This window comes from Amphiprion ocellaris, chromosome 23 (genome assembly GCF_022539595.1).
Source record: "Amphiprion ocellaris isolate individual 3 ecotype Okinawa chromosome 23, ASM2253959v1, whole genome shotgun sequence".
Classification (NCBI taxonomy): Eukaryota; Metazoa; Chordata; class Actinopteri; family Pomacentridae; genus Amphiprion; species Amphiprion ocellaris.
Genome location: NC_072788.1, coordinates 18,807,964 through 18,831,585, shown reverse-complemented (window position 1 = coordinate 18,831,585; position 23,622 = coordinate 18,807,964). Strand labels below are relative to the sequence as shown.

The following is a 23,622-nucleotide window of genomic DNA, read 5'->3' as shown; positions in this document are numbered from 1 at the left end:
TGATTTCATTACAAATGTCTGTGATCACTTTTCAAATGGCCGATCTCTGAATGCCTCCGAGCAGTGCTAGTTCCTGGAATTGTTGATCCATTAGTGCTATGAAGCGATGGGTAACTGCATCTCTGAGCTTTTGTTTCAAAGGACTGACTTCACCATCGCTGTTTTGTGATATTGTTAAGTAGGAGGGTGTCACCAATCTTCTGCTCTGAAACTTTTCTTTTGTGTTTCATTGACAAAAACTTCAATTCTTTGACATGAAAGATAAATTGTAACACTGGTTACTTTATGAAAAGTTAGCTTGTCCTAATAAGGATTCCCCCTGCCCTCAGGTACGACCCGCAGATATGATGGAGAGCCTTAAGACACGATTTGATTTCCCCAGCCCCGTCATACAAGCCCAGGTAAGCTCACCAATCTGACTGCACCTATGCCACCTGGATGACATGCTTCGTTATTTCTCTTGTCCTACAATAATTGTACAGGTAGTGGGGCTAGTTCCACAGAGTTATATTCTATAACTAATACACATCTGCATTTGTCTGGTGCACAAAGTTATCTACTATATTGACTACAACTGATTTTCTGAGATGTATTTGGCAAATTAATACTAAAACCTATTAAAACCTAACAAACAAGGCCGCTTGTGCCACTGGATTGAATATTGTAGCTCATTTTAGAAAACCTTTGCTTTCTGGGAAAATATGCGCCTGTGGCTGTTTTTTGAGTGTATACAAGTAAAGCTGCCTCCACTGAGGTGGGTAAACGTTTTATACATGTAATACCCACCAATACACCTTTGGTTTTAATAACAAAAAACATGTTAAAACCTCAATAACCTTCCATCCAAGGTAAACTTTTCTTCCCTTCTCTGTCACTCTCTCTTTCTAATGCTTGCGCCCTTGTGTTTGAATTGTGAACAAAGTCAGTTTTGTGTCTTGCTGAGTGGTTGATCAGGTTGGGATGGTTGATTCATGCATATTTTTTGCAGAGCGGGCGACGCAGATTGGTTCAGACAGTGGGTCAGGTGTGTGTAGGTATTAAAAACACCCTAACATCATGTAAGGGATCGTCTACTCTGAAAGTTGCTACCACTGATTTCTCTGCTTCTTTCTGCAGCTCTGGATGCTGTGAGCTTCTGCTAGCTGCTCCATTAAACAGCTCTTGTGGTTGTTGGTCCATAAGGTTGTGTCAGTGTAGTAGTATATATATATATATATATATATATATATATATATATATATATATATATATATATATATATATATATATATATATATATAATATAATATATAATATATAATATATATATATATGTATCAGTTGTTAGCTGAGTAATTTTTAATACAGAACTGAAATGCAGAGTGCGTCATTTTCAATGTTTTGATGTCGTTTCCGCACTTTAGTGGTGTTATTATTGTATAACTCTAGTTGTTTTCTTTTGTCACACTGTTTTGTTTGATATGCCAGCTTTAAACTCTGTTGCCGCTGAAATCTGAGCAAACTTATGGGATGTGTCAGGCCACTTTTTGTTTGGAAAGAGGTCAGCAGATTGTTTTATTTGTGGAGAGGTAGGCCAGTCACCCCGTGTAATTATGACTGCACCCTTGACCAGTTTGGAATAAACCCACCACTAGTCCCAACTTGTTGCTCCACACCCATCGTCTGTGAACATTCTGAGCCCTTTTGTACTATTCTCCTGTGGGAGAGGAGCTGCAGCAGGCAGTCTAGTAGATAATGTTTTTTTTCTTTATCATTTGTTATTGTCCCAATAAATCAACATCACCTGCAAGAGATGGGGTAATCTTTATAACAACACAGCAGAGGCCCACTGGCTAAAGTTATTATTCAGTGCTAAAAGATATGGTGTAACATTTGGGCTGCACATCAGTTATGTACTACTGTACCTAATGAAAAAGTCCCGAGTATAACCAGTGTACAAAGTATATCTGGAGCCCTGAAGATCAAGAAAAGTGAGTGTTTGATCAGTTTGTATTGAAAAAAGTAACACCTTGAGTGACATCCTTGTTTGCCCATCAATAATACAGCAGGTGTTCAGAGTAATGAATAAGCCAACAGATGAGCAAATATAGTGGTTGTAACCAGCAGAAGAGAAAAAGATATTTTCTTATGTGTACAAACTAATACAAGGGATAGAAAATGTGAGTATTTGGAAGATAGGGTTCCTTTGTGTAAGAGATTCCTGTTGACTCTCCCTGTGGTGACTCATGCTGCAGGAGTGGTTTCTCAATTTTTAAATTTATTTTCTCTCGAACATGTAACCTTTGGAATCCATTTAACTGTAATCTAATCTGCCCACAACATCTGTCCACTGTGGAAGGTTAAACTGTAAACTGTTTATGACCACTGTTGAAAAATTGTATCCCCTCCCATACCATTTCAAATATACGTTTGGGTCTGTTTTTTTTTTTTTTCAGACAGTGAGAAATCTTGTTGCTGCCGTGTTGAAGGAAAAGGGGTCAAATGGGCAAATCACCCTCTCCTCCACTGAGGTAAGTTCCTTCAAAATTAGGGTTTTTATAGCTGAACGCCCAGCATAATGGGTTTTTGCATTGTCTTTTTTTTTTGCAAATATGAAGCATTTCTGTACTTAGTAACACTTATCCTGGGTTGACTGTTCTTGCATTGTGTATCAGGGCCCAGCCTTGGAGGCTCTGTGGCAGCAGTGCTGCAGTGACTGTGCAATGGTGCGTTCTGCCTGCTGTGATGCTGTGGTTCTGTTAGTGGATCAGGGCCACGCAGACCTGCACTACATCCTTAACAGTGTCCTCAACCTCCTGCCTTCTGCCAGGTACTCAAAGCACACCTATTTAACAATGCAGCTTCAACTCATCCTTTTTCCAGTGTGGGTTAACTAGCTTCACTCAGCTTAATTGTTGGACAAATGGTTTCACAAAGCTGGATATAAACTGGTTCTGTTGAAACTAGATTTACATTTCCAGCAATAAGCGCTTTCATGAGAAAGACGTCGGATTGTTCATTAGTCATCTGAACTCCAAGCAGTGTCTCTGTGTTTTTTGCTCTTGTCACATTATTATTTTTCACTGCAATATAAAATCCTGCACCTCTACAGAAACAGCACAAGGATGTCTAGAAGTAGAGAGAACTCAGAAATATCTTCTGTGTTGCATGACTAAGTTATAATGACATGAATCATTAAAAAAAAAAAAAAAAAAATCAGAAGTTGAATTTATTTGACTTTTATTTTACAAAAATTTAAAACTTGAAATATACATGGCCTTTTGTCAGCTGGGGGAAAATGACGCTAACACAGTTTAGATGTTTTCTCACTTACATTTTTTTGTTCACAGACTTGTCTCCTTCCTGCTCTGTGTAAACACCGCCAAAAAAAATCAGAGAATTTTTGTCACGTGACTGTCATGAACACAGTGGAGTCACTAAACACTCAACGTTGGCATTATTTGGCTTTTTACAGGATCTCATGCAAACGGTTAATTTATGGCCAATTTTTAAACAATACATGTCCGAAGTTTTGTACAAACGTTCTCAGTCCCACACGGGAAAAAGGGGTGTGTGTGTGTAAATGTGTCCATTTACACAGCATCAGGTGGCAGAAGCAGCTAAATGTGGTCTTAAACTGTTGTCCCATGAACCTCACTTACCTCATCTGGCACCGTCTGATTTCTACATGTTTCCCAAACTGAAATCCTATTTGTGTGGGTCACTATGTTCAGAGTGCTGATGAAGTCATTCAAGCTGTTGAGGAGTATCTGGAGGCTCAAGATGTGACCGTCTTCCACAAAGGGATAGCTAAGCTTGAACAATGGTGGATAGCAAAGCTTGAACAATGAAATGCATTGAAGTTAAAGGAGAGTATATTTAAAAATATTGCAATAACAATCTTTCTCCTGAAATGTTTTCTGATGAGGTCGAGAACTTTTTGAAGTACCCTCATACATTAAAATGATTACATATCATGATTTTAAGCTTAGATTTGGATAATTTTCCAGATGCAAATGCACATATATATGATTCATCCAGGACTGCCAGAAAGTTAAAAATCTGAATCTTCTTTTTGTTTTTAGTTTTTTGCTGTGACAAATGGTGCTTTTGCCTTTTAAAAAAAAAAAACAAAAAACAAGATAACATGCCTTTCCAACCAGCCAACGGATTTTAGGGTTCAAATGGTTAATAGCAATTGGGTGATTGTGATTGGGTTCACATCTGTGTAAAAAGTCTCAAAATTTCAAGGCAATAGGCATCTTTAAAATTTTTCTTTAGGTGATATTATTTAGCTTAGGCCATTTTGCGGTTTGCTGCGGGCTCTATTTACTACTTTGTACTTCACGTGTCAACAAAATATGAAATTTGCTCAGGGGTTTCCATACTTTTGTGTACAACTATAAGTACCAGCACAACTGATCATTAAGTAAGACAAGACTGCCACATTGCTTTTACCACTTCTACCGACCTGGACTTGACTTTTTCAATTCAACTTATGATGCACCTCACTTTGAAAATGTTCGATTACCTATAAAAAATTACTTTTAACTAATGGTTGGTTGGACAAAAAAAATTTCCAGCTTCCAAATAAAGCAAATATTATTTTAAGACTGCACTACCCAATATATTTATTTTAACATTAATCAAATTAGTATGTGAAGTATGAAATGTGTAACTTGTAGTGACGAAATAATCCCTAATGCTGCAGTTCTTGTCTACAGAGCATTTTAGTCTCTTTTTACTAACTGAGATTTTAGTTAGATGTACAGACCTAGATGCCTGTTGCTGATTTTCTTAGATGTATTGGAGGTGTTTTCTCCGTTCATTCCAAACCCTGCGTGACACAAGTAGCATCCCAATACCCACACTGCCATAGTAATAGTATGCCAGAAAAAGATTTAGAATGTTGAGAAGTCATAGTATGTCAAATGCATTATTCCGAAAATATCAGGATGTCCTACTGCATGTGGGCTCTTTTTGCAGTTCAAAAGCCAGCATGCTTTTCTGGTTATTCTGACTCACAGTCCTCTGCACAGTGGAAGATGCATCATATACCTCACAGTGTCTCATTTTCAGTAACAGGTTTGAGCTGCTGAGAGTGCACAAACAGTTCATTTCACATTGCAGACTGTGATAAATATATGAGCAAGACTGTCAAAAGTAAAAGTGTGATAATATGATCAAGTAGTACATCCCAGTTTTATGTATAATGCATGCAACCGTACATACATTTGTAAGGGCAGCTGTAGTAAATACTTAATGAAAAAAGACAAAGTATGTTTTTTGCAAAGTAACAACAGTTTGCATTCTGGCTTTTGGTTGACTTTAACTTGTCTTTGATCATCCACTTTAAACACTAAATATTTCCATGTGATTCAGTGTGCTTTTTTTCCAACAAGTCACAGGAGATCTGTTGCAACTATTTCGTATGTTGCGATTGTCCAATATCTTCAGTATCTACAGCATCTATGGTACCTTTCGTCCCATAGACGAACAAGTAGAAATTTAGCAATGACTTGGTACCAAAGTATCAGTTCTTGTGACAACTTTAATTATTATTTTTTAATAAAAGTTACAGTAACTTGATGAGAAGAGGGGTACCAATCTCATATCTGTTAGTTCATTACAGCTGGAGTCAGGATGTGCTTAGTCTAATATAAAAACTGCGAGCAGAGGGTAACAGTTGGCTTGACTATGTCCAAAATTTAAAAAAGCAATTACCAACACTGTCTCTGTTAAAGCCATGCATTTACAGGAATGTAAGAATGCCAGTGTATACATAAATATGTCATCTTCCAGGCAGAGTTGTGGGCTCGAACTATTTCCTGACATACAGCAGATGGGTGCAGTGATTGTGCAGAGTTTCCTGGAGCCCTGTATTCACACTAAGGTTGCCAGCTTTAATACCACTGGGTGTAAAACTAAAACCTGTGAATGAATGTATCTGGCAACTGGCACTATAGTCAAAGAGCAGATGTGAAATGCTAGATGGATAACCTAATTGATGTTAAAAAATAGTTCCAGGGCATAACTCACACTAACACTGCTGATATTTTTTTTTCTTCTTTTGCTGTCATTTTGAACTTTTCATGATGCATATATAAAAGGGACAATCAGGCAAACCCCCACTACAATACAACCTCCAAAATACCATTAAAGAAACAAAAAAGGTTGCCATTTTTTGCTACATCTCCAGTGTCCATAGTTGACAAAGGGATAATGTCCATTCAGGGTGAAACTGAAACACAGTCAAAGTCCAGAGATATGTCATTAGTAGAACATGTAGATTCATAAGCTTTAGAGGTATTTTTCACCCAGACTAGCTGTTTCCGCCTGCTTCTAGTCTTTATGCTAAGCTAGGCTAACCCCAGCCTGACTCATCACTTCTGCACACACAGCTTTTCCTCAGACTCTTTGTGTTGTGATATGATCGCCTCTGTTTTTGAATTGATCTGTGAACAGAAATGTCCAGGGGCTGATTAAAATCATTGGATGGCTGCTACAGATGCAAGCTGACCGGGGGGCCCGAGAAATACACTTCACCTGTCCTTATTCCATCAGGTCAGTATGTTTACACCTTGTGTTAACATGCATTTTCACCTGGATACAGATTGCATGTTAACAGCAGTTGAAAATCTAATCTCTTTATTGTCTGCTTTATTGTTTCATACAGTTTCAGTAGCATGTATAGGGTAAATAAAAGGAGGCCAAAAATAGACCCCAGGGAGTCCCCACAAAGGAAAGGATCACAAGAGGAAATTAATTAAAAGATAATTTTTTTTTGCAACTTTTTAGAAAAAAATTATAGTTGTATTCATCTTTTCTCTCAGTATTGATAATGTTGTACTCACCAAGTTAATTTGTGAGATATGGAAGTATAGCGACATCACTAAAAAGTCACAAGCAATTAGGCAAACACACTAGAGGAAACCCACGATAATAAAGTTACTAGTTAGTAGCTCTGCTCCCCAGTCTTCAGAATTCATTACCACCCCAACTGAGAAACATGGATTCATTCCTTCATTTCAAATCGCAACTCAAAAAATATCTGTTCAAAGCTGCATATTCCATCTGATGCCAATTGCCCTGTCTTTGTATTGTTTTTACAGTTTTTAATGTGTATTGTGTATATGTGAAAATATTTGTTTATACAGTGTCCTTGAGTGTTGAGAAAGGCGCCTTCAAATAAAATGTATTGTTATTATTAATAGTGTAGGGCAAGGGTGTCAAACTCAATTGCACCGGGGTCCAAAACTCAAAGCACACTTTAGGTCATGGGCTGAACAGGATAACCATTTATTGAACACACTAAAAGTAAATGTTTTCTGAACATGAATAAGAGTAAAAACAGACAGGAATATTATTCCACAATAAAAACTTAAACTTTATATAACTTAAAATACTTTGCTCTCTATAAAAATATCTCTTGTCAAAATTATAAAAGTTACAACTATGAACATGCTGCAAAAAACATGAAAAAATGAAATAAAAATTATGCTTTTCCACAAAAGTAAAAATAACAAATCAAAACATTCAGTTTTCTTTGCTCTTGGGCCATTTAAAAAAAATAAACTTAAACTTTAAATATCTTTAAATATCTGCTCTCCATAAAAATGTTCCTGTCAAAATCATACAAATTCAAAATATGAGCATGGTCCAAAAAACCTGGAAATATAAATAAAACTTGTGCTTTCCAGCAAAAACATAAAAATAACAAATCAAAACATTCAGTTTTCTTTGATCTTATGCTGTTTTGTCAGAGCTGGATGCTTGGCATCTCTTCTTGGCAACAAGTTCATTTACGTTTGGTACAAGGTTCTGTGTTGTGGAGATTCTCAGGATGGACTGCAGGTGTTCATCAGTGAGACGACTCCTGTGTGCTGTTTTGTTAATCTTCATCACTGAGAACAGCTTCTCACACAGGTATGTGCTGCCAAACATGCACAAGGTTCGAGCTGCATGTAGACGGAGCTGAGGCATTGCTTCAGGAATGGAGTGAATAAACTGCAGGCCCTGCAGTGTCGTACTTTGCCTTTAGTGTCCCATTACGCTGCAGCTCTGTCAGCTCCATCTGAATCTGCACAGGTGCAGTTTCCACGTCGAGGGAAAATGGGTTGCGAAGCAGCTCGAAATTCCTTTTTTGTGCTTCAAATTCTCGAAAGCGCCGTGAGAACTCCGTGCGCTCAGTTTATCAGCAAAGTGCGCATTAGGGAACATCGTTGCACCAACTTGGTTCAACATTACTCGGCAACAGGGAAAATGAGGCAAGTTGCACTGGTTTATCTGTGTCTCCCATAAAAGCAGCTTCACTTGAAATGCCTTCACTGCATCATATATGTCAGTGATCATACGGTCACGTCCCTGGAGCTGAAGGTTCAAGGCGTTGAGATGAGCTGTTATGTCAGCCAGAAACGCCAACTCACATTTCCACTTCTTGTCCCGCAAAACTGTGAAGTCTATCCCTTTACTGTCCATGAACTGACAAATTTCCTTGTGTAGCTCAAAAACTCTGTTGAGAATCTTTCCTCGACTCAGCCAACGCACCTCTGTATGATTACCACACAGTGTTTCCTGATGTATGATGCAGTGATATGCTGTCAGCTCACCAGTACAGTTCTCCTCCTGCATCTTTACTCGCATCCTCCCCACGAGCCCACTTTTTTCACCGCACATCGCCGGTGCTCCATCTGTTGTAAGTCCAAGAAGTTTGTCCCAGGACAGTTTCATGTCGGTTACACTTTGACATACGTTTTCAAAAATGTCTTTTCCTGTCGTTGTCCCGTGCATCGATTTAATGTCCAATATTTCCTCTGTAACGCTCAAATCGGAGTCCACTCCACGGATGAAGATGGCTAGCTGTGTAGTGTCCGTCATGTCAGTACTTTCATCCACAGCAAGAGAGTATGCAATAAAGTCTTTGCTTCTTTCAGTCAGTTGTGTTCTTAAATCAGTGGCCATCTCACAAACCCAATCAGCAACTGTATTTCTACTCAGGCTTACATTTGCCCACATCTGCCTTTTGTCTGGACACAAGACGTCGCACACCTTCAGCATACAGTTCTTCAGAAACTCTCCCTCGGTAAATGGCCGGCCGGATTTGGCTATCTCTTCTGCCACAATAAAGCTTGCTTTGACAGCAGCTTCACTTTGTGTTTTCGCTCTGGTGAAAAACATCTGCTGAGATGTCAGATTCTTCTTTAACTATTCTACTTTCTGTAGCTTCTGGTCTGTATTTAAGTTTTTCAGCTTGTCTTGATGTTTTGTCTCGAAGTGCCGTCTTAGATTAAATTCCTTAATTACAGCCTCATTAGCTCTACAAATAAGACACACGGGTTCACCGGCAATGTCAATAAACATATACTCAGCCTCCCATCGGTTTTGAAAGTCTCTGTTTTCAGAATCAACTTTTCTTTTCGCAATTGTTAAGGGCTAGCTTTGACGGTACAATAGTGTTGCAGACAGTAACAGACGCTTGACTTGAATGACGCGGGAATGTTCCCAGGTAACCTATCATTCAGCAAGGCAGCTGTTGCGCTGCATTATGGGATCTATAGTTTGTGTGTTATCAGCGCTTCATATCGCCGGGCCATTAATAACAATAATAATAGATCAATGTAAAATGATCTCGCGGGCCGGATGTAATTGTATTACGGGCCGGATATGGCCCGCGGGCCTTGAGTTTGACACATATGGTGTAGGGGGATTGTTCGGGGGAACCTGATAGGGATTAGGGGTGCAGGGATACAGAGGTGCAAATGCCGTCAGCACTGAGTTGCTGGTTCGTATTGTGGCTGGCCCAGACCTTTACTGCATGTTACTCTCCTGCTGTTTTCCCCCATATTTCCTGCTTTTCCTTCTGCCAAAGAAATAATATTGGAATAGGGGGACTTTTCTGTGGTACTGGTGGTACTACAGCGCAGTTTGTTGGATATCCCAAGGGACTCAACTATCCCCAGGACAGGGGAGTGCTGTACTGCTGCAGCAGTCTGAACGTAGCCGCCTCCTCTTCCTCTACCTCCTCCACCATCCTCAGATCGCTACCTCTGCCAAGATCCCAGGGTCTCCTTAATCAGTTACAGCGGGTGATAAAAAAGAGCTGGTTTGTCTTTTTTCTTTTTCCTTCATGTTTCCCTTCTACCCCCTGCTCTCCATTTTTTTCTCTTTACCTCTACAGCCTTTTCCCTTTTTTATGCTTCTTTTTGTATGCTTCTCCTTTGTCACCTCTATTTCTCCACATCTCTATCCTGACTGTCTTTCATTCATTCCTTCCCATTGTTCTTCTCTCTCATTCTGTCTTCATTGCTGTCTCTGCTGTCTGTGTCTGTCTGGCTGCCTGAACCTCCCTGTTGGGAAGATGAATGTGTTCAAGGCAGCAGGGTGGCGCCGTTGGCCTGGCAGTCTGGCCCGCCATTGGTTGTCGGGCCTGGCACTGCTGGGTAACTGTAAATGCTACAGGATTAATGGCGGATGCACACTGGTGCCCATTGTTGACTGTCTGCTCGCTGCAGCCCCATGCAATCTGCCACCGGGACTCTGAGCCATTTCAGCCCCCGGCAGGATCAAGGGAGGTTCAGGGCTCTGTCCACTCCACCACCTCATTTCTCATGTGATGTTAGTCTTGCTGAAGTGGTATAGTCTATCCTGACTGTCCCCTGCAGGCTTTCCCACACACAAAATGTATCTGGCTTGTCTGCTCAGGTACAGTCAGATGGTATTCTGAACATTTAGACTGAAATAAATATCCCTGTTACAGCTGAGATAGTAGTGATACTACATGCAACCTTGCTATGCAAACTTCGCATTGGTCTTCATATTTTCATTTGTTTGGAATAAATCTGGACAGTCAGAATGGGCAAAATGTACTGCAAAAAGTCTTCTTTATTCGTGTACTTTCCACAATCCGTTCATGTCTTTCTACCACATGCACAAATTATGTCTTGGGAGGGCAGCAGCAAAGGCCACATACAGGTTGTAAATGGAAGCACACACTGATTAACATTTCATTTTGCCTGAAATTTTAATGGAAAAAAATTCAAGTGAAATAATCTGTAAACAGTCATTGGAAAAATCACCTGCATTATGCACAAAGATGTAACCAACTTGCCTGAACTGTAATTTGCTATTATGAAGTTTGTGGAATGGTTAAAAAAAGTTGCTTTAATGACTTCAACCCAAATGTATGTAGGTGTATGAGGTCTCATACAGCTGGGGTGAATACCCTGACATATATCTTTTTGCTGTTTGCTATCTTACCAGTAATGGCCTTTTTTTAAGAGCCTGCGACAAGAAGTCTGTGGATGATGAGGCATTTGGCAAACATCTTTATGTTTTGTGTTCTACGCTGAAGCGCATAAAATATTTCTTAAAACTGCTTTTCAAATGCTGCAATGTTGTGATTTTCCAAACTGCATGTTCTCCTTCATTTTTATTGATGAAAATAGTTTAATGGGTCAAGCTGGTGGTTTACTAGACCACAATGCAAACGGTTTCAAACACTCTCATAAGCTCGTAGACTGAATGACTGAAACTTTGTACAAACTCCTTGAACCATAGAATACCACCTACTTGGTGTGGCAAATGTTAGCATACAGTTTATTGTTAGCAAATTTGCAAAAGAAACATATAGAATCAAATGATTTTGATAAAATAATTGAATTTTTTAAAAATCTTGCATCAGGTTATTGACTGCACGTTACAGATGAACAGTTGAAGGTTTTTTGAAATGGTCTCGGAAAGCCTTTGTGTTTTTATAGTTTCTGGCTCTGATAAATGGTGTAATTTTAGAGATTTTTTGAGAAAATAAATAACATGCCTTTCAAACCTGCCAGCAGAATTTGGAGTTTAGAGAGTTGATACTGCAAACATAAATTGCAACATCTCCAGTTCAGATTGTGCCAGGACCTTTGTACCTCATTATTCCCCATCTCTATATCTTCCCTCATTTGTATCTTTGCATGGCTGGCATAAGACATCTTTTTTAACAAAGCCAACATTCCTGTAAAACACTGCCAATATGCATTGCATTCTAAAATTTATAGAATTCCAACTAAAATTAGGTAATGTGATCATATAGGAAGTACAAAAGACTACAAATCTGAACAGACATTCAATGCAAATTTCTGGTTATTGACAGTTTTTGGCTTTTAAGTTTTGTAACAATGTGAATGGCTCCAGTGCTCCCCCCTATTTATTTTTATTTTATTTTTTGCCTGTCTTATTGCTTAAAGATTGCTTAAAAAATTTTGGTGTTAAAGTAGTGGATCATGTTATAGTTAGGCTTGCCTTTTTCTCATGCTTTCATGTACTAAATTCAGTCCGTGGTTGAACCCAGGCTACAACTTAGAGGCTGATGAAACCTGTAGACATCCAAAGGAAGCTTGGTGTAAGGGAGATATTATGGATTAACCAGGTTTCAGCACTGGTTCTGGGTTATCACCGGATTCACACAGGGAGTGTCGGCCAGAACACCACTTAAGGCCAGTTCATCCAGAGTATGGAATAAAAAGCCGGAGACTGCGTTGTTTTCTACTTTACTTGCAGTTTGGTTGTGGTTTTTCTACAAAGAAATAATAATAAACATATCTTAATAACTTATATCTAAATTCACAAACAATAGGAACAGAAATGTAAACAAATGCTCTGCAATCATAAACTTATCCATAAGCATCATCAAATACACTTACTTCCACTATTTGGCATATATTAATGTGCAACTTCCTCTTTGGCATTTCCAAATAAAACATTCTCAATATAGAAACATAGACATGCTCTTATTTTGTAACCGGAAGTACCGCAGTGCAGCAGCAGCTTGACGCTCCAAACGTCAGACGGTGAAAATACTCATCTTCCTCTTACATGCATGACTTTACAAACACACAGTGCCCTAACAGTTCAACTTAAAGAATAAATACAGAATATAAACCTAACAATAACATTAACTAGACACATCACACAATCACTCAGACAATACTTACTCTTCATGCATGCACAACCCATGTCTGACGCAGAATGTCTCTGCCGACTGCTGTCTCATACATCACTCATTCCTCTATCATGCTGCATACCATCACATGACGTCACTCATCACACACGTTTCACATTTCCCTTAAAGGTCCACAAAGGTACTACCTCTAACTGAATGAAACCTAACTGTGTGAACATGAACTATCTTTGGGCCTTTTCTACAGCTGCCCCCAAATGTATCTTATACATTTGCTCATCAATGTAGGTCACACAGTTCTATATTGAGTAGCTGGTACAGGTGTAGAATCGTCCTCATCCTCCCCAAACGGCAGCGCAGGAAGGATCACCAGCCTAGCAACTGGTCGGGTATAAAGTCCTGACGTCAGCTGACCTAATATGTCCATCAGGGCTATAACCAGCCTTGACCACCATCCCAATGGGCCAAAGGCCTCGGGGAAGGTGTGGGTCAGTGATCATCACCACAGAGTCTTCTTTGATTTCAGCAGCTGTATCGTGCCACTTCTGGCGAGCTTGTAGACTTGGCACATACAGCCGAATAAAACAAGCCCAGAAGTGATCAGCCAAAACCTGGGAGGGCTTCCAGCGTCGGCGACTAAGAAGTTCGCTCTCAGGGTAGACTGCCTGAGTTAACGAACCATCAGGCCACCCATCAGAAGGACATTTGGGATAACTGGGTCGGGGTCGCTGGCATCTGAAGACACATAACCCAGGGATTTACTGTTGAGGATCCCTTCTACTTCAGTAAGTACAGTGGAGAGCACTTCCTCTGGCACAGGTGAGAACCCACTGTGGCATACAGGGCTCTCTTGGCGGAGCGGATCTCTCTCTCCCACACTCCTCCGAAGTGGGGGGCTGCTGGGGGGTTGAAGTGGAAGGCGATCTTATGTCTGGCAAGGAGCTGTTGGAGGTCCGGAGACATTCCTCGGAAGGTCTCACGGAGTTCTCTCTCTCCTCCCATGAAATTTGTCCCCTGATCTGAGAACAATTCAGAAGGTATTCCTCGACGAGCCATGAACCGGCGGAGAGCCATCAGGAAGGCATCAGAATCAACGGAGGTGAGAGGGTCTAAGTGTACAGCTCTGGTGGTGAGGCACCTGAATATGATTCCCCATCTTTTCTCCAAGCGTCTTCCCACCTTAACCTCAAATGGCCCAAAGCAGTCCATCCCTGTAGAATAGAAGGCAGGTTTGAATAGATGCAAACGGGCCTCGGGTATGTCTGCCATATTTGGTACTTTAGGTCTGGCTCTCCAACGCTTACAGTCTGCACAGCTGGTTTGGTAGTGCCAAACAACTTCATGCCCCCTCAGAATCCAGAAGGTTCTCCGGAGTTCTGCAAACACGCACTCTGGACCAGCGTGGCATAGACGCTGTCGAAGTCTTGGATTAGCAGCCTAGTCACTGGATGACTTGGGTCCAGAATGATGGGGTGGAGCACTGTGACTTCCAGATCTGTGGCACGCTGGAGCCGTCCTCCCACTCTGATGAGGTCCCCACTCTCATCTAGCTCGGGAGAAAGAGTCAGAAGTCGACTGCTTCTAGGGACTGATTTACCTACCTTTAGTAGGTTGTACTCCTGCTGGAAACTGTCCATCTGAGATCTATGAAGGACCAACCTCTCTGCTTGGCGGTAGTCCTCTGCAGTAGGGTGGTCGCTCCTGTTAGCTGCCCCATGCAACTCCCGCACAGTTGCTGCTAGTAGTTCCTTCCAGGAGTTGTACTGGCTCAGGTCAGTGGGAGGCTGGGTTGGAACAGCAGCGGCAACACCACAGAAAGTAGACTTGCGCATCTCTGAGGTATCTGTTGGTTGTTCCACAGTAGAGGTCTGAGGCCATTGGTCTGGACTCAGTCAAAGAAATGGCGGTCCCTGACTCGACCTGTTTGGCTCTGCGAGCTCTTTCAGCCTTTTCCCCTGCGTTACATCATCTGCGGGGTTTCTCATAGAGTCATCATATCTCCACGTGTGTCTGTCAGTCAACTCCTGTATCGCTGACACACGGGAGCCAACAAAGACTTTAAATCGGCAGGATTCAGACTTCAGCCAGGTCAGCACTGTTGTACAATCGGACCACAGAGTTATTTGGTCAATGATGATGGTGAGTTCCTTCTCCAGCTCCTGGGTGAGCTGTGCTCCAGTAAGTGCAGCACACAGTTCTAATCTGGGCATGGAGTGAAGTCGCTTGGGAGAGATTCTGGAGCCAGCCATCAGGAATGACAGGTGCACAACACCACGCCTGTCAGTGGAACAAAGGTATGCCACCGAGCCATAAGCCTCAGATGCATCACAGAAGATATGCACTTCTCTTCGAAGGCCAGAAATGTCTACCTCCTTTGGCAGGTACGGCCGTGGCAGTGAGACTTGAGAGAGGACCTGTAGCTCTTCCTCCCACATTCTCCATTGCTGTAGGAGATCATTTGGAAGTGAGGGGTTATCCCAGCCCTGATGTGCATCCCAAAGGTGTCTGACAAGCACCTTGGCCCATGTGGTGTAGGGTAAGATGAATCCCAAAGGGTCGTACTGACTCACCAGTACTTTATAGATGTTTCGCATAGTTGGGACACCATAATCTACATGACGATGCTTGTAGCCAAGGACGTCCGTATGGAAGTTCCAGCTTAGCCCCAGGGTGGATTCTGGAATATCCGTCTTGCTATGAGCCATCCACAACTCAACACTGGCAGATCGACTCTCTTCAGATAGGAGGCTTATTACCTCTGGTTCATTGCTGCCCCACTGGCATAGTTCAAATCCTGCAGATACTAACAGGGTTCTTAATTTGCCAACAAGGTGTCTTGCCATAGCAGTGGTGGAAACACTTTGGAGCCAATTGTCAACATAGAAGCATTTCTCCATTGAGATCCTCACATCTTCACTCAGCTGACTGTTTTCAGTAACATGCCGCTGCAGAGCAAATGTAGCATAACAGGGGCTACACGTTGTTCCGAATGGCAGCACCTGCCACTCGTACGCTGCAGGGAACTCTTCTTTGCTGACATCACGCCAAACAAATCTAAGCAGAGCACGATCCTCTGGGAGGAGATGAACTTGATGGAACATGCCTTTGATGTCTGTACTGATTGCAATGGCATGCTCCCTGAAATGCAGCAGAACTCCCAGAAGTGTGGCTCCCAATGTCGGCCCAGGCAGTAGGTAATTGTTCAGGTTGTGGCCCTGATGCTGGAAAGAACAGTTGAATACTATCCTCTTCTTGCCGTTGTGACTCACGATATGATGAGGGATGTACTATGCCTCATTATCTCCCTTGGCTGGTATTTCTGGACCACACTTAATTACAGAACCGGCCTTGATCAGTTTCTCCATCTCCACTCTGTAGGCTTCGGCTTGCGCAGGGTCTCTAGCCAGTCGCCTTTCTACACTATGTAAGCTGGACATGACAGCCATTGGTGTAGCGTGAAGGAGTGGCATTCCCTGACGAGTGCTATCTGGTGTGGTTGACCAAACTTGTCATTGAGAGCAGCCATAGTGTCTGAGAACGGTGTTGGTGAATTAAGGTAGGCGTCTGCTATTAACCAGGCTTCCTCTAGTTGCAGGTGATCAATCAGCACTTGATACTTAAATAACTCAGTTGCCTCTTGGGGTAAGAGATTCTCCAATGAGATCTTCAGCTGGGCAAACTCACTTGGGTCCCGGTGGGAGAAAGTGCAGATGGTAGGTCGCAGCCCATGATAACCTGACTCCAAGGTGAGAGAAGTGTTGCCCCGAAGGGTTCTGCTAGCCTGTGGTGGGGGTACTGGGTCACCACCAGGCTCGTTCCTGTAGCCACCACTATTTCCATAATCCTTTGGCCTGGTGGAAGGAAAGCTGTGTGGTGGCAGCGAAGGCTGAACAGGTCTGAACCACGGAGTCGATGGGTGAGAAGTCTCAACTGATGGTTTCATAGCAGGAGGAGGATTTGGCAGTGAATGGTGAACCTGTGGCTGGCTCACACGTGGCTTGCCTCCTTCAGGGTTTAGGAGCTCGTACTTAGTCTGACTAGGATGGTGTAATGCCAGTGGGTCATCCGGTTGCCATCCTCCCTCTGATGGGTGTGGCCATAGGGGTGGAGCTGGCCAATCCTCATCTTCATCACTACCAGACTCAGTTTGGACCGATGACGGTGACTGTATTGCTTGTAGCTCGAGCTTGGTAGCAGGAATAGAAGCAGGGCTCTGCATATTCCTGACAGCATCCCTTAACTGCCTCATATCCTCTCGCAAAGCTCTAAGCTCAACCAAGTCTGATGACATGCGCCACTGTGTCTGCCGAAGGAGTTGTCACTCATGACGAATGTCATCCAATTCTGCCTTATTATCTGCATATTGAGGCCGGTGGTGCACTTCAGGTAGAGGAGTAAAGTGCTCCTGTAACTGTACCTTAAACTCTCCTTGTGTAGGCCACTGGGGGGCTAGCTGGTTCTCCTGACTGACCTCTTGACCCTCAGCACCATAGCTTTGGGAGGAAGCATCCCACCACAGGAGGTCAGTCCTTGTCAGAGAGTCATAAGGAGGGGTGAGGGAGGTCTTCCTGGCCTGTCCCTCCTGATATGAAGCCTCTACTTCCATCCTATGTCTCTGACCGCCATAGCCTGGGTAGTCCACCTCATAGTCTGCATACCGTGTAGGAGGTTGAACGTTTCATCTAGGGAGCGCACCAAAGGCCTCATACTCTGGACATGATTGCATCTTTATTGTAAATCCAGTGATCCGGCTTGAAGGACCATTAATGTAAGGGAGATATTATGGATTAACCAGGTTTCAGAGCTGGTTCTGGGTTATCACTGGATTCACACAGGGAGTGTCAGCCAGAACACCACTTAAGGCCAGTTCATCCAGAGTATGGAATAAAAGGCCGGAGACTGCGTTGTTTTCTACTTTACTTGCAGTTTGGTTGTGGTTTTTCTACAAGGAAATAATAATAAACATATCTTAATAACATATCTCAACAACATATCACAATAGGAACAGAAATGTAAACAAATGCTCTGCAATCATAAACTTATCCATAAACATCATCAAATACACTTACTTCCACTATTTGGCATATATTAACGTGCAACTTCCTCTTTGGTATTTCAAAATAAAACATTCTCAATATAGAAACATAGACATGCTCTTATTTTGTAACCGGAAGTACCGCTACCGCCAGCAATTTGACGCTCCATACGTCAGACGGTGAAAATACTCATCTTCCTCTTACATGCATGACTTTACAAATGCACAGTGCCCTAACAGTTCGACTTAAAGAATAAATACAGAATATGAACCAAAAAATAACATTAACTAGACACGATATCACACAATCACTCAGACAATACTTAGTCTTCATGCACGCACTACCCACGTCTGATGCAGAATGTCTCTGCAACTGCTGTCTCATACATCACTCATTCCTCTATCACGCTGCATACCATCACATGATGTCACTCATCACACACGTTTCACATGGGCGATGCCCCGCCCCTTAAAGGTCCACAAAGGTACTACCTCTAACTGAATGAAACCTAACAATGTGTGAACATGAACTAACTTTGGGGCTTTTTCTACACTTGGTGTTGCAAAATATAGATCTTGCCTGGCTCATTTGTCTGCCAGTGCTCTGACTTAACAGTGAGCAAAATGGGGGAAGATCTCCGTCTTGACTTCTTCCTTTGTGTGGCAGCCGAAAAGTGCTGCAGTAGGCTGATGGATGGGAACTGTATTGAAGCTAAGGGTCTGGAGGGAACCTGAGGAGGGGGCCCAGAGATGGTCAGACAGATCACACCATCTGAAGGCTGGATAGAAAGAGCAGGAGGAGGGGGAAGTTTAGCAACTAAGTAGTTGACATTTGGCCCACGCTGTATGCTGCAGCAGGCACAGACATGCTCAGTCTGTGAACTTCCCTCCTACACTTGGATACGTGATGACTGATGGAATGCATTGGTTAATTGTGGTGGTGTTGACCTCCCACACTCACTGACCATGTTGTGTTAACCTCTGTCCTTCTGTGGATTGGAAGCCTACCAATACACAGAGACTTCACCTTGGATTTGACCCCAGTGTTTTGTCTGGCGTTAATGGATTCACAAATTCAGAAATAATGAGCACTGACTATCTTTCAGGAAAACCTTGAAATGGTGGTATTAATAACTTTTGACTTTATTGTTGTGACTTACAATTAGGAAAATCTAAGAACAAAATACACAGTGGTAATAGATTTTTGCTGTTATCCTATATTTGCCATTCAAGTTGCGCTCATTGTTTTATAGTGGGAGCACAGGGCAAGTAGCAGGGCAGCAGTTGTGAGTGAAGCAGCGGTCATTAGTCAGTCTTAACGAAAACTGAGAGTTTATTATTACTCAATACAAGTTATTCCAGTTTCAGATAATGGGATAGTTGTGTCGAATAAGATGGTCACTGTCTCAGATTTGGCAGTTGTAGTGTCATAAAGTGTAGCCACGGCTTAGGTGAGAAACATGAGACTACATATTTGTGTAATAAAAAAAGAGGAAAAACCTAACTGGCCTGAGTTAACTTATCTTTTGCTCTATATCTTGCACATGAAATGTGTTTGTTTATTTTTTTGGTCTACATACAAAGACCTGTTTTCACATGACACAAGAGAAGGTAGAGAGGCAAAATTCTAAAGGTAGTCTTTTTGTTGTGATGCCATAGGTTTTCCAACTATGATATACTGCATTTCATACGACAATAGATTGCTGTGTCTGGCATTAATCTTGGTTGTAACATTTTTTAAGTTGAAGCCAGGATTTCAGAATTGTTCATGGGGAATTCATGGAAAAATGTGGTACTTTATAGGCCATTTTCCAGTCCAGCTGTAGGTAGTTCTGAATGGCTCTGACAAGCTTACATGCGGGTCACAATGTTGAATGGTTAAACTCGGAGAAAACAGATGCTGATTGGTTTAGCTAATCCTACACCACTCTAACCCTTTTTGGCACAGTCATTGTCAAAGTAGCAGTCTTTTCAGTCTTTTCATTAACAACGTAAAATTCATCATATAAGCTAACATAACACACCGACATTGACTTTTTCCCTACATTCTCATAGGACTGAAGTTATATACAGTAACTACTATTTTATACATTAGGTGCACTTGGAGTTTGAGACTTCATGTTTGAAACAGTGGCTACGTTTACATGAAGTTTTTTAATTTGGAATTATTAATTCAGAATTAACTCATTCGGAATTAAAATTTTGTGCTTCGCGTTTACATGGAAATATTAATTTCGAATTAAGGTTTACATGGACTGCATGTTTATCCCCTTCCTTAATTCCACTTTAACGCTTGGGCATTGGAAAGGATTCTGATTGGACAGGGAGTGGACGTGACGTATCCCTGTTTACCGGAAGAAAACAAACTCCCTTTGCCACGGCATTTCTTTTCCCCAACAACATGGAGGAACAACTAATAAGCACGCTTTTCGCTTTGCTTTTTATTGTCGTTTTGAAACAGCAACTCGACAATGGCGTACTACTTCTGTTGCGTCACTTGTGAAGGAGAAGAGAGAAGGGAGGCAGACAACCAAGCTGTGCACGTCGCTACGTCATCGCTACGTGAGGAGCCAAGCATGCACAGAATGACCGGAATCAACTAAAGCGGAATTAACTGTATATATGAATAGAACGTACACAGGAATTAGTTTATTCGGAATTAACATCAGAATAAACCAGGTAGTTTATTCGGAATTAAGTTTATTCGGATCTAACTTTTTAATTCGGAATTAAGTGTTTACAAGGCGATTTTAAAGCGGAATTAACTTTAATTCCGAATTAAAGAGGAATTAAAGGTCTCATGTAAACATGGCAAGCATCAACGGAAAGGCTGAAAAGGCTGACTACTGAGATGTCCATGCCTGCCCTGAGATCCTGTAGTAGAAAGCAGCTAAATCATTAATGCATTTTCTCTACTACAGGACGAAACAATATGATGGATATACAAAGACTGAGGCCTTGTCCACACGTAGCCGGGTATCTCACAAAACGAAGATATTTTTCTACGATTCGGCCTATCATCCACACGAAAACGCAGATTTATGTCATCAAAAACGATTCTTTTTAAAAACTCCGACCAAAGTGAAGATTTGCGAATTCTCCTTTTTATGCGTCTGCATGTGGACATCAGGGGTTTTGTGTTTCGAAACGTCACCACCTGCGACAAAATACGTTCTTACGTCACATATGCGACCTGTGTTTACATTCGGTAACAGTATGGATGCTCTCACAAGGTTTGGGGCGCTGTTTCTTGTACAGGCGCTTTTTACTTGCTTGTTTTTACAAGCCCAGATACTGCTCCACATTCAACAACACAGGCGAAGGACGACGTTAAGGACGGTTATTCTCCACCACCTTGCTAGGATTTGGGGAACTACTGCCACCTAAAGGTCCGGCATGTTTATGAATGTGCTTAAAAACGCACTTATGCGGTTAGGTGTGGATGAAGTTTTTATTTAAAAACGAGGTGGTGTGTACATAAGTTTTTTTCTAGACGGGTGGGACAGGATATTCGGTTTTACAAAAACCCTGCTACGTGTGGACAAGGCCTGAGTCTATGTAAATGCAGAATACTTTTCCTTTCAAAACTGACACCACGTCTTGAAAAACTTACTGGAATAATGAGTATTGAGAGACCTGGAAAAAAATGCTAGGCTGAGGTGAAATCTGTAAAAAAAAAAAAATAATAAATCCTAGCAAGAAAGAATGAAAGCTTAGAGAGTAGGAAAATAAACAGCAGCATTAGTCTTAAGGGAATTTTTGATCAGTTTCTGCAAGCAGTATGAATGACTCCAGATTGGATTTTAGACTAATTGCGACTCTGTTCAGAAATATGTCTAAGGGCTTTGGAAAAGTAAGATGGGGATGCTTTAACAATAAAAAGGTTTTAATTATTAACTGTTAATAATCTGCACTTGTAGGTTTTCAAAGTATTTGGCGATTTGGTTCCTCTCAGTTTCTTGGAGAACTTGCCACAGTTCTTCCATAATGATTAGATCAGTGAGCTGTGGGGGCCAGTATTCAAATCAGAAGTGTTATACTTTATCTGTGATATGAATTGTTTCACAGGAGCAGTCCACACCCATACATCACAGCCCTGGAGAATCGAGCAGACTGCTGGCCAGCTCTGCTTTTGGAGATTGATGACTTAATTTGGCAGGCTGCTGACAGGTAAGCTGACCACAGCAGAGGCTTTGAACTCACCGTCCAATCATTCACTCCTTTACTGCATAATTTTCAGAGGCATCTGTGAAGAGCACCACAGTCTGTTAGCTGTTACTAAGCAGTAATGGCAAATACGTACAGATAAATTGTAGTTTGAAAAATGTGTTTCTTATTACCATACTATGTGTCTATGTACTGTAGAAATAAAGCAGCTTACATCACCATGCTGGCCCCCTTCCTGCGGTACCTGTACTGTGAACCTCAGAGGCAGTCCCAACATGCCCTCCTCCGACACAGCCTCCTCAGGGTGCTGCTGCCTATACAGCCAGGAGCTGTGTCACCCTTCCAGAACAAGAAGAAGACCTCAGCCGTGTCTGACAGCCTGCTGCTCTGCCTCTGTCAGTTGGTTCCACACATGCAGGTAACACATTGATGCTGGGATGACTTTAGGCAGTAAATAATTTGATGGCTTTAATTGCCCTAGAAAGTTTGACATATCTTGTCTTGCAGGAGGAACACAGGAAATAAGTTTAATTTAGCCACACTTTTGCACAGTTCACACTTGCGTGTTATAGCCTTACTTCCTTTGGTCAAGCAGCTTATCGATGCTAATGTCAGAGGTGGAAAGAGGACAAAAAATTCGTACTCAAGTACAAGTACTGTTACAGTGCTTAAATTGTACTCAATTACAAGTAAAAGTACTGGTGTTAAAAAATACTTGAGTAAAAGTACAAAGTACTCTTCTCAAAAACTACTCAGAGTATTAATTACTTTTTAACCAGTGGATGTTTTATTGCACCGTCAATAGCAGGCATTCGATTCGATTCACCTGTATAAAATATCTATTTTCAAAGCATATTTCTAAGACGAACAATGTATAGAAAAATTACACTAAGGCAGTTTGTTTTGTAAACAAATGCAGATATCAAACAAGAATTTTGTTTGTTAAAAGAATGACAAAAATGTTTTTGAACCTGCATAGAACAGTTTAAACTTTTCCCAATACACTGCGAACAGCAGGTAGGTAAGTGTCTTAGACTCTTAGACATACTAACATTTCTATCACACTTCACTTTCTGAACCTTTTGTTCAGTTTCAGCAGGAGCTGGTTTTCTAAGTTAAATAAGTCTGTCCGGCTTCGTTTGCTGTGAAGACAAGACCAGCACAGCTACAAAGTCATTCCCATGCAGCAGAGGCAGGCAGAGCTGTGTTCAACTTGAGAGAGAGCTTCTTTATGGCTGAGAAGGAGTGCAGCAGCTCCATGGTGTCTGTGGCACAAGCAAGTTAACCATCAAGCTCAACTGAATTTTGCAGCCTACTGGAGATTGGTCTGGAGTAGAAATCATCTTCATCAGATGACTCTCTTTGCTGATCCTCACTCTCATGCTCCGTTGTTTCAAGATGTTGCTTGATGTATGTCAAGGCTGTAATTGCAAGTAGATAACACAGTTTTGTTATTTAAATTTCAGTGAATAATCCTGAACACACAAACTTAAATCAG

General features: G+C 41.6%; 1 protein-coding gene across 2 annotated transcripts in view; it reads left to right on the top strand.

Annotated features, from left to right (window-relative positions):
- Positions 1-23,622, top strand: part of focad (focadhesin) — a 114,043-nt gene that overhangs the window by 8,915 nt on the left and 81,506 nt on the right. For both annotated transcript variants that reach the window (XM_023263741.3, XM_035945182.2), the window contains exons 2-7: positions 330-401; positions 2,436-2,510; positions 2,655-2,809; positions 6,445-6,543; positions 22,026-22,127; positions 22,323-22,542. In XM_023263741.3, coding sequence (XP_023119509.2) covers positions 345-401; positions 2,436-2,510; positions 2,655-2,809; positions 6,445-6,543; positions 22,026-22,127; positions 22,323-22,542 — 708 coding nt within the window. In that variant the 5' untranslated portion in view covers positions 330-344. The remainder of the gene's footprint in view (positions 1-329; positions 402-2,435; positions 2,511-2,654; positions 2,810-6,444; positions 6,544-22,025; positions 22,128-22,322; positions 22,543-23,622) is intronic.